The sequence below is a fragment of the Telopea speciosissima genome, chromosome 8, assembly GCF_018873765.1.
Source record: "Telopea speciosissima isolate NSW1024214 ecotype Mountain lineage chromosome 8, Tspe_v1, whole genome shotgun sequence".
Taxonomy (NCBI): Eukaryota; Viridiplantae; Streptophyta; class Magnoliopsida; order Proteales; family Proteaceae; genus Telopea; species Telopea speciosissima.
Window position 1 is genome coordinate 13,152,520 of NC_057923.1, and position 10,809 is coordinate 13,163,328.

At 38.9% G+C, this 10,809-nt stretch overlaps 1 protein-coding gene across 1 annotated transcript; it reads left to right on the forward strand.

The window, feature by feature from the left end:
* Positions 1-834: 834 nt before the first annotated feature.
* On the forward strand, positions 835-5,158 carry LOC122671631 (tryptophan aminotransferase-related protein 2-like). The gene is made up of 5 exons (XM_043868969.1): positions 835-1,135; positions 2,218-2,539; positions 3,355-3,635; positions 4,507-4,811; positions 4,906-5,158. The coding sequence occupies exons 1-5, from the start codon at positions 855-857 to the stop codon at positions 5,088-5,090; spliced, it is 1,374 nt and encodes a 457-aa protein (XP_043724904.1). The 5' UTR covers positions 835-854; the 3' UTR covers positions 5,091-5,158.
* Positions 5,159-10,809: the final 5,651 nt, after the last annotated feature.

The following is a 10,809-nucleotide window of genomic DNA, read 5'->3' on the forward strand; positions in this document are numbered from 1 at the left end:
TGTTTTTTTAAGGGGAGTTTGAAGTTTCTGCAGGGAAAATCAGTAATTGAGCAGCGAATCTCAGTTTTCATGTGGTTTTTGTCTGAGATCCAGCATTGGAAACAGGTGATTCTGCGTTCGATAAGGCGAAATGATTTGATTCCAAGTGGATTTCTTCTTTGCTTGAAGCAAGGAAGGTTCATTTAATGGGAGTGTCAGAACTTACAAGAAATGACCTCATTAATCTCATTGATGAACTCCTCGTGGTGTTCTGCTTTTTCACTTTGCAGTCTCCATACCCTCCTCATCCCCTTCTTCTTTGGTTAGGAATTCGATTTCAGGATCTCTTCGATCAGATTATGATGATGAGTGTTGTTGGGTGGCGTGACTGCGTGATTGATTATCTTTGCAAGTTCAGAAGTGCAGTGAGCAGCTAAATCTGCTTACGGAACCACGATGGCGGCATGGTGTGGATGTTGCAGAAGCACTCAAGCACTAGCTTGAAGAATCCGAACTTGACAAATTGTACGTCGTAATATGTAGGGTTTATTCCGAGAAGGAACAGAGAAAGGAATCGAAACATGAGATCAGCTGATTCTTTGAATCGCTTCCAGGTTCACCATGTTTTTGGAAAAGTCCGAGATTTCTGCTATTTTGATTCTTTAGCCGGTCCCTTTCAGTAAGAGAAACAGAGGAAGAAAAAGAAAATTCAAGAGTGTGAAAGTGGAACCATCGTGTTTCCTAGAAAATCTCCTTTTGAGAGGAAACTGGTTCTGAGAAGATCTCCACTACTGTGTTTAGTTAGAATTAGTTGCTGAAAGATTGAGAAGATAATTAGGGTTGTGATCCATCACCATCATCATCATCAGCCAAGAATGGACAAGGTTTCAGGTGAAGGGAAGCGAGTTTCGAGGGTGTTCTCATGGAGGCATTTGCTGCTCTTGTCGCTTACACTGAATCTGGGTTTGCTCACTTGGTTTGTATACGACCGAGGCGTCCATAGTGGCCAGAAGCCTCAACAACAATTCTGCTTCGACAACAAGATCAACACCATGTGTGTCGCTTCAGAGCAGAAGGTTCATGTTAGCAGCAGCAGCAGCTCAAATTCGGGCTTTGGGGCGGCAGACGGCGGGAATAAGGTTATAAACTTGGACCAGTAAGTATCATCTCTCTCATCTCTCTCTCAGGCAATCAAGATTTATTGGTGGTTTATTACACTATCAGATAACCAGTACCGGTGGTGTCGTCCGTTAACCGGCACCGGGTGGACTTTGTTAACTACTCTGTCATTCGAGCGCAACCCTCTATTAATCTGGGTTTTCCAAAAATTGGCCCGTATCTGTAGGCTCGACTTGAACCGATAATTGAACCCCGAGGCTGGTTCGATCAATTACGATTATTAAATGTATCGGGCTAAAGCATCCATCAATTAATAATATTTAAGCTTTTTGGGTATAAGTCACAAATCTAATACCTTATAGAAACGTGTCTATGCCCTAACCTAGAAGACCTGATTTACATAAATAGACGATGCAGAGCCTTGAATTAGTGGGACCAATTAGACCCAACCCTAATGACTACGCTTAATAGGGATGAAGGAATCTTGGCATATTAGTGGATAAGGGAAACCCTCTAAATAGATGCATTTTTGAGGCGTTAGCTTCAGTTCTAAAATCTGGCCACTCCAAGAAAGTGGGGTTGAGAGTACTGGGTTGTGGGTCTCACACATGGGTGTGGATTGTGAATCCCTTAGGAAGGGCGCCAGGAATGAGCTGACACCGTAGTATGGTCTCTTTGGAGAGGGTGGATTGAGCCGACACTATATACTGTGGTCTCCTCCAGCATGGGAGTCTGTATTGAGTGGGGAACATCCGAACATTCACTAGCCTCGGGGGATCCGGCTCCTTTCTAGGGTGCTCAGTATCCCGGGTGTGTCCAGGGGCATTGGGTTGTGCTGCACATATTTTGGCGTATGTTTAGGAATATGTGTGGCACAATCCAACGGCTGGATGCTCCCTGATCGTACTGATCATTTTAGGGCGTGAAACCAGACCCAGGAAACAGAACACTCCTTAACCCCACATCTTCAAAGTTGGGAATTTTTTCTGGGTCCCTTGTAAGATTGGACATGTAGAAATGTACCCTACGGAGCTATACGGAGTAGTTTTTACCAATATATTCTTACGGGTTTCGTTCTTCTGATTCTCATCTGTAACTAAGTGAATTCAAATTTTGCAGTGGGGATCCAACGATGTACGAAGAGTACTGGAGAAGGGTAGGGGAGAAGAGCACGATCGTGATAAGAGGGTGGGAGTCGATGAGCTATTTCTCCGACGTCGAGAACCTGTGTTGGTTCCTGGAACCGGAGCTCGCCAAACAGATCATCAGATTGCACGGTTTGGTCGGTAACGCAGTAACCCACGACCGTCACATCGTGGTGGGGACGGGATCCAACCAGTTATTTCAGGCCGTACTTTATGCTCTCTCTTCTTCTCCTCCTCCCCCTCATCCACCTCATCACCACCCCATCAGCGTAGTCTCTGCTATTCCCTACTACTCGGTGAGTTTCTTTCTTCTTTCTTTAGTACTTATCTTGTCATCATTTCATGTGGGTCAGTAGGTGCTGCGTCATCTTGTGTTTTAATTGACTCCATTGCTATTTGATATCTCTTTGATTCCTACTTGTGGTCGGTTCATGAGATGCTATGGAAACATTAACACAGCTGAGCAAACAAAATGGTCAATACCAGCACATAGACATTTAGAAATTTCTACGAATAATTCAAGTGCATTTAGTGTTGGACTTGCCAGGTCTTATTTTGAAGGTTCCATTTCACCGAGTTCTCCTGTAAATTAAATTAACTTATCTACAATGTCAAGCAACCCAAGTGAAGAAAAAGATACAAGACCAAGCCTTGCAAGTTGACACAGTTATTACTTTCATCTGTGAACTACACCTTCCCTACAAATTTAGAAGCAAGATAGCCTGTTATTGAAGGTCGTGCTTGGCGCGTTGGTCAAGTGCTCACTTGCTGAACGCTTGTTCACAAGTTCAAGTCTTGGAAACAGCCTCTCTGGAAACAAGGGTAAGGCTGCGTCCATCTGACCCTCCCCAGACCCTGCTAAACACGGGAGCTTTGTGCACTGGGTACGGCCTTCATAGCTTGATATTGGGTTAGTCACTGCTATATATCCACTGAAAGATGTATGAAGGTTTGGCTGATATTGATCTCCACAACACACACAGCTTGCATGTCAATGATTCCAAAGTGTCTTATTTGAACTATCATTGTTTTGCCTTGTAGGTTCTTATCAATGTTTGTTCTTTTTTGAATAATACATGTGATTTACCTGGACTTCACTCATTGTCTGCAGTCATACCCATTAGTGACAGACTACATGAAATCAGGGCTCTATAAATGGGATGGTGATGCTTATGCTTTCACCAAAGATGACCCTTACATAGAACTTGTTACTTCCCCAAATAACCCTGATGGCTTTATAAGGCAAACCGTGGTTAACCGGAGTGGAGGGACGGTGGTATATGACCTTGTTTATTATTGGCCACAATACACTCCAATTACATCTCTTGCAGACCATGATCTCATGCTTTTCACCGTCTCCAAAAGCACCGGCCATGCCGGGACACGCATTGGGTAAGCTATCTATCCATTATACTTTTCTATCAATGTGGCTTCTTCTACTATGCCTGGCTCTAGTCAATGTTGAAGTCATGGAATGTTTATTCAGAATATGATCTGATTTAGACTAGTCATTGGATTTCACCTAAAATGCTAACACACTGGGCAAGATTTCATTGTTATTAACTCGAATTGCATATTAGACACAAGCACTACAAGTTACTACAAGAAGGCTACTAGTCGGGGCTAGGGTGTTTAGATATACATTCTGCAAATGATTTCTGCATTTTTTTTTCTTGTTAGATCTTACAAGTTAGTGCAGATTGTTGAACACATTCTCACTTAGGTTCCATCTGGCTCTGAAAAAGGAAATGAAAGGAAGTGAAATTAAATTTAAAACAGTAAATGAAAACTTGTAATTATGATTGTGTTACTAATACATAGTCTTACTAAATATGGTAGTCAAAACTTTTCAAGTGGATTATTTATGTTCCTATTAAAATCCAAGGAATCAATTGAGGAGTGAAATAAAAGTTTTCTACTAGATTTATATAGTTTTTAAGCTAAGTTACGCAATCATTGTTAGCAATGATTAAAAAAAAATTTGTTTTGATTCCATTTCACTTCCCCTCTCTTCACTTCCAACCAAACAAAGCCTTAGTAGTGGTAAAGTTCAATATGGAGAGAGATTTTCTACTAGATTTAGAAAGTTTAAGCTAATTGCATAATCATAGTTAGCAATGATTAAAAAAAAATCTTGTTTTTTCTTTGTTTCGTTTCCCTTTCCCTCTCTTTACTTCCAACTAAACAGTAGTGGTAAAGCTCAATATGGGGAGAGAGAGAGAGAGACTTATGTTTAAAAGTTGTGATTTTTGTGTTCCTGCAGGTGGGCTCTTGTCAAGGATAAGGAGGTGGCCAGAAAGATGACTGAATTTATAGTACTGAATACTATAGGTGTATCAAAGGACTCTCAACTACGGGCAGCTAAAATCCTTCAAGTAGTATCAGATAGTAGTGAACATATGGACTACTCTGAGGAATCAGAGAGCTTCTTCTTTTACGCATACCATCAGATGACTGAGAGATGGGAACGGCTGAGAGATGCAATCAGATGCAGTGGGTTGTTCAGTGTGCCTGAGTTCCTACCACAATCCTGCAACTTTATCGGTGGATTCACTGAACCCCATCCTGGTAACTACTGTTACAATGATTTTAACCAAATGAGAATCAACTTTAATCGATTTCACTGCTATGCTCATGCCTTCCTTTTTTTTCTTTTCCCCAGCTTTTGCATGGTTGAAATGTGAGGGGAATATAGCAGACTGTGAGAGCTTTCTCAGAGAACATAAAATCATAACAAGAAGTGGGAAACACTTTGGTGTGGAGGCAAAGTACATCAGAATTAGCATGTTGGATCGAGATGAGATATTTAATCTGTTTATGGAGCGGTTATCAAACATCAGTTTATGAAACTTCACATTTGAATTAAGTGAGGTCAAATTGTACATGTAATGTTCAATGAGAAAGGAATCAAGTGATAGAGGTGTGGTGGTTCAGGGGAACAATTCCTTCATGTTCATTTTGTTCAAACATTATTTTGATGCTTCTTTTAGGGGTAGCTTCTTAAATCATGGATCAGATCCTTTCTATTGGTGGGCATGGGTTATTTCAATGTTCGAATTTTCGAGCTCAATTTTTTCAACAATTTTGCCAATTTGGTAGATTTTGACACCAAGGCAAGTGAAATATTTCACTAACTTCAATATATGTCAATTGAAATTACAAACATTTGATCGATTGTGTTCAATTTGGTAGATTTAGGTACCGTTTGATAACGTTATACGTGTTTCTGTTCTGTTTCTCACCAAAAACATATTTTGGTGTTTTCGTTTGCAGAATAACGTTTCTAGGTTGCAAAATAATGTTTGATAAACTTGTTTTGGAAATGTATCCAGAACACTTTTAGTACTAAAAAGGTGTTTAATAAAACCCGTCTCTGCAACAGTTTTGTAATGTTCACTATAAATTACAGAAATGTCATTAATACTATAATCCATATAAAGTCAATGATGTCAGGACATTAAAAATTATTAAAAATCTAAATAAAATGTATATTAAAAAAAAAAAAGAGATACGTTAATAGGTTACTATAAATTACCGAAATGCCATTAACACTATAATCCATATAAAGTGAACGATGTTAGGACAATAATAGTTATTATACGAGAATCCATGTAAAGTGTATATATAAAAAATAAAAAAAAAGATGCAAGTTCATCCCAATTTCCTTCTCTCAAGAAATCATTTCCATTGCCATTGGGAAAGCTTGAATACAATGTTGTAAATGGAATTTGGGCTATAGAATTCAACTGGGTTGAGAACAACTGGTTCCTTTCATCAAAGTGATTAATTGTTGGCTTCTTTTCAATCTGTTGAGTAACAACAGCTACATAGTTTTTGCACTTTTCTCTATTGTCAGACTCAGAGCTACATGTTTGAGAACTTGAATTAGTTGAGCTTTGTGTGATGATGGAGTTTCCTCTTCAATCTGATGTGTACTTATACGTCACGTTTCGTTTGAAAATTCAACAAAGTGCCCACATTTCCTGCAACCCAAAGAAGAAAATCCTATTAATTGATGTTTATTTTCTTAATCATGAAGAAAGAAGATCAGATAAAAGAGATCTTACAGCTTCATGAGTAATGTTTTTAGGATTTGGCTTTTTGTCACTATTCCCATTTGCTGGAAGGCAAAATTCATGCTTCATCCAATCAGTTTTGGTGCCTTTTCCTGCACTTCATCTATAGTAGACTAGAGATTTCTTGAGGCCAATGCAGTCATTGTTTTCTGTCACTCTATTAGGCCTTATACTGTTTCTATATTTTCTTCCTCTAATGCAAAAGAAGTACCATTCCTTGTCCCCCACAGTGCTAACTTCTTCATATGCATCAGATACAGAAGATTACATTAGTTAGTGGAGCTTCATAATTGAGTAGTAGAAAACTAAACAAATAAAGTTAGATCTGCATTTTTTAGCTTCTTTCTTCTGATGGTGTTGCTTCCGGAAAGTGTTCTTTTTTTAAGCTTCTTTCTTCTGATGGTGCTCATGGACGGCAAATCCAACACTACCCACTGCAACTGTTGCTGCGCTTTCCTCTTTGATAGCTCAGTTACAACCGCAACACCCCCCCCCCCCCCCCCTGGTAAAAAAAGAAGACCAGAACTGCCTCCTTTCCTAGTTAGATCTGCATTTTTTTATAACTACAGATCTAAGGCCTGAATATGTACTGGCTCAACCACTTCAAATGTTTCTGAAATGTATTAGTAAAAGCTATACGCAGGTATTATATATAGAAGACTCCCCTCAGTCCCTCACACATGTCAAACATTGAAAATAGATAGGCAATCAGCTATCAGAGTCTAAGGAATGAATGTTTATGATATTAATTCAATAAGTTTCATTCTAAGCTGAAGTTTAATGAAGTTAAGTAGCTACTTTATTTGTAATGGATCATGAAAGTGTAACCATTCAATTGGGTCCATAACTTGATGGGTTATGTTTGGCCAGAAGTCTTATAAGAGAGGACATATTTAAGATTCTGTAGCTGCCAAAGAATGGGTCATCTCACCCATTGCAAACACTTTTCCCTACTCACCCACCCACCCTTACCTATCTTTCCCTTTTTCCCATTTTCTAAATTATGGACCACTCATATATAACCTGATCTGTTTATTGATTTGAGTTTAAGAATACCAACCAACACGAGAAAACAACTTGAACAAGATCCACTTATTATTTCTTAGATCAGGATTAAGAATTGCTAATTTTCATCAAGCAAGTATACATGAACAATTTAAGAAGGAAAGCAAAAAAGGGAAAGAAAATCTATGGAGGATATAGTGTTGATGGGAAAAGGGTCAACCATATACAGATGTCAAGTGGTATAGCAAGAAGTATATGGAGAAAAAAGGTCAACTAGGTAGCATTAGCCTTTAGAAAGAAAGAATAAGAAGAGGAGATATGATGTCAAGTGGTATAGCAAGATCCACGTTTTGAGCCTAGAGTATTTCCAATCCTTTAAATTGTTTAATTGTTTATCCAAAGAAGACTTTTAAAGCTGTTCTTGATAATCCATTATAACATCTCAAAAAGCAAACACATTTTGGTAAATCCAATCAAGGCATGGTTTGGTATAGGAGGACATACAAGTAAAATAGTGGCAGCTGCTGTAAAGATCAATCACAAGCCTATTCCCCCCTCCCCCCTTTCCAACAGGGTTTTCTTTTACTTCGTGCTTCCACTGGAAAGGCCTATTTATTCTCTTTTAAAGGAACTAGTGAGCCACTTACATGTGACATACTACAATACCTTAAACTTATATTTTACCTAACTAACATCACTCAAAATGAACTACAACCAAAATCTTATGGGAGGGAAAACAAACATTTAATAGGAAATCAAAGGCACCCCTGTTCTATCAAGTTTTAGTACAAATCTAATGGTTGAACAGATTTTCACAGTGGACCAACATCAAAGGCATGACTTCTGAAATCTTGAAAATACCCATTTTCCATTTTTGTAATGGGAAATCAAAGGCACCTCTGTTCTATCAAGTTTTACTTGACATCATTAGGGGTTAAGATTCTCACAGTGGACCAACATCAAAGGCATGACTTTTGAAATCTTGAAAATACCCATTTTCCATCTTTGTAATGGGAAATCTAATGGTTGAACAGATCTAATGGGAAATCAAAGGCACCCCTGTTCTATCAAGTTTTAGTACAAATCTAATGGTTGTTATAATGCATCACTCTTGGCACCTCTCCATCAATAGCCATTGCCTAGAATCCACCAAGAACACAACATAACACATGCCTATGCCTACCTCAACTTCTTCCAAATGGCTGATTAAGCTCTCATTCTTGTCTTTCTACCTCTACTTCACATTAAGAAGGTGAAAGAAATAGGACATTTTCCCTGTTTTTTTAACAGAAATAGGTCTGAAAGGATACCAACTTACTACTTCCAACCTCAATACTACTGAAGTAAATTATAAATTGTTCCAAATTATATCCTTTGGCTGCTTCAAGAAAAGATAAAAAGTGAATACACGGTACCAACAACACCTGACCTGATCTCAAGACTCGATAAACCCTCACCAACTCCACCTGGGAATCACGACAACAAAATTGAGAAGACCTGAATATGATGAATAAGATGAAAACAAACCCAAATACAAAATCGAACCTTTACTTGTAAATCCTCAAATTCACAGTAAAAGCAGAAGAGTACAGCTCCTACTCTTGTCAAACTTCTCTCACTACTATAAAAATCTATCAAAAAATTGGAAATTAGAGATTTGCCGCAGAGAGATTACCGGAGGGATTAGGGAGGGTTTGAAGCGATCAGAGGAGGATTTTGTGCCGACTCAGATTGCCAAATCATAAAATAGAGAAGAAATTAGAGATTTGCAAAACCTAGGGTTATTGATTAGAGAAGAACAAAGGGGAAAATGCTCCAAATCTACAGAGTTGGAGCATTTCTCTCATCGTTGAACCCAATAAGGGCGGCCAAAATCAATAGCAAGCAGGCTTCCATTGAAGAATATCAAACCAGAGAGAGAGAGAGAGAGATAAGAGTTGCAGAGAAGAGAGTGTTGCAGAGAATAGAGGGTTGTAGAGATTACAGAGTACCTGGATGGTAGAGGGACAGCAGCGGATAGCTCCAGTTGGGACAACAGCGGTGAGCTTAGCCAGGCACGATGAGAACTTGGCAAGGTCCTTCGCCGTTCTTGAGAGCTTGACGACGATGAGAACTTGCCAGGTTTTCTCTTGAGGACGAGAGAGTTGGGAGTGTATTTTATCGGGCAACAGTTTTTCGCTTTGGACCACAAAGTGGTAAAAACAAGTATTTGTTGTTTCTACAAATCTGTTTCTATTAGCATAAACTACCATAAATCAAAATTTATGGTACCAAAAACACATGACACAAAACTGTTGATCGACAGTAAGAGGGGGGGGGGGGTGAAACTACGGGGGGCATTTTGTTATTGTTTCAAACACCAGGGGGGTGCATGTAATTTTCTCAAAATAAAATAATAATACCAAAAAAAAAAAAAAATTACAAATTTTGACTCAAAAAGATAAATCCTAATTCCCACGCATAACTGCGACAAGAATAGGTACTGTTCAGGAAAATTAAAACGCCTAGTAGCAGTAGGATTGCCAAAAGATGGAATTTAAGGGTTCAAATTAAGCTAAAGTTTTAAGAGTGAATGGTTGAAGGTGTAAACGAAAAACAGGTAGTTAAAGGGCTCCTAAGCTGTTGCTGAGTTTGGGTGTAGCATGTGGAATCACCAAGTATCGATCATGAATAACAGGTTGGATAAGGAGTTGAGGATGATCTGGGTGGAGTTTAGATGGATGGAATAGTGACAAATGGATTAAAGATGTAGCAGGTGGAATCACCAAGGACATGATTGCTCCTGGGCTGGTTGTGAGGTGTATCAGTGGCTGCAAAGAGAGTAATACATATGACTCCACATTCATTAATGGCCATAGTTGTCATGGCACAACAGAGAGCCATGGTGGTGTCTAGACACCTCGACACCTAGGTGACTGCCTTGGCAAGTCCCAAATGTAATCCTATAAATATAAATATATAATAGAGTAAGGTTCAAAATATAGAACATAAGGGGGATGAAAGTAAGATCTAGAAACATACAAGGATAGAAATGAGAACGGTGGAAACTTATGACATCTGGAGAATAAGATATCATGTCTTTGGGTATGGATGCCTGAGAGCATATGAGGTGACCGGTCGCCTTGGACCTTGAGGGAGTTGTTGCGTAACCACAATACCTCAACAATAATGCAGATGCCTGGAACAACTGAAGCAGTGACTTGATCTTCATAGAACAGAAAGTAAGCTCATACACAGCCCTATTCTAAATTCCTCAAAAGTAAACCAACTAACCCCATAAAGAATATGATTTGATCCTATCAATGAAATAACAAAAAAAAAAAATTTAAAACAAAATAAGGTTCAATGGAGATCGAGTTGAAAAGATATACCTACGCTCCTTGAAGATCGTGTGACTGTGTGAGCTACTGATAGGATTAATCAAGTGGTTATAACCAAACTGAAAAGATATACCTATGCTCCTTGAATAGGTATAATTTCCCTAT

Bases quoted from the DNA above. Each gene is read 5' to 3' on its own strand.
- LOC122671631 (XM_043868969.1), top strand. From the start codon at position 855: ATGGACAAGGTTTCAGGTGAAGGGAAGCGAGTTTCGAGGGTGTTCTCA. The intron at 1,136-2,217 runs GTAAGTATCATC...CAAATTTTGCAG, and splicing joins AAGGTTATAAACTTGGACCA to TGGGGATCCAACGATGTACG. The intron at 4,812-4,905 runs GTAACTACTGTT...TCTTTTCCCCAG, and splicing joins ATTCACTGAACCCCATCCTG to CTTTTGCATGGTTGAAATGT.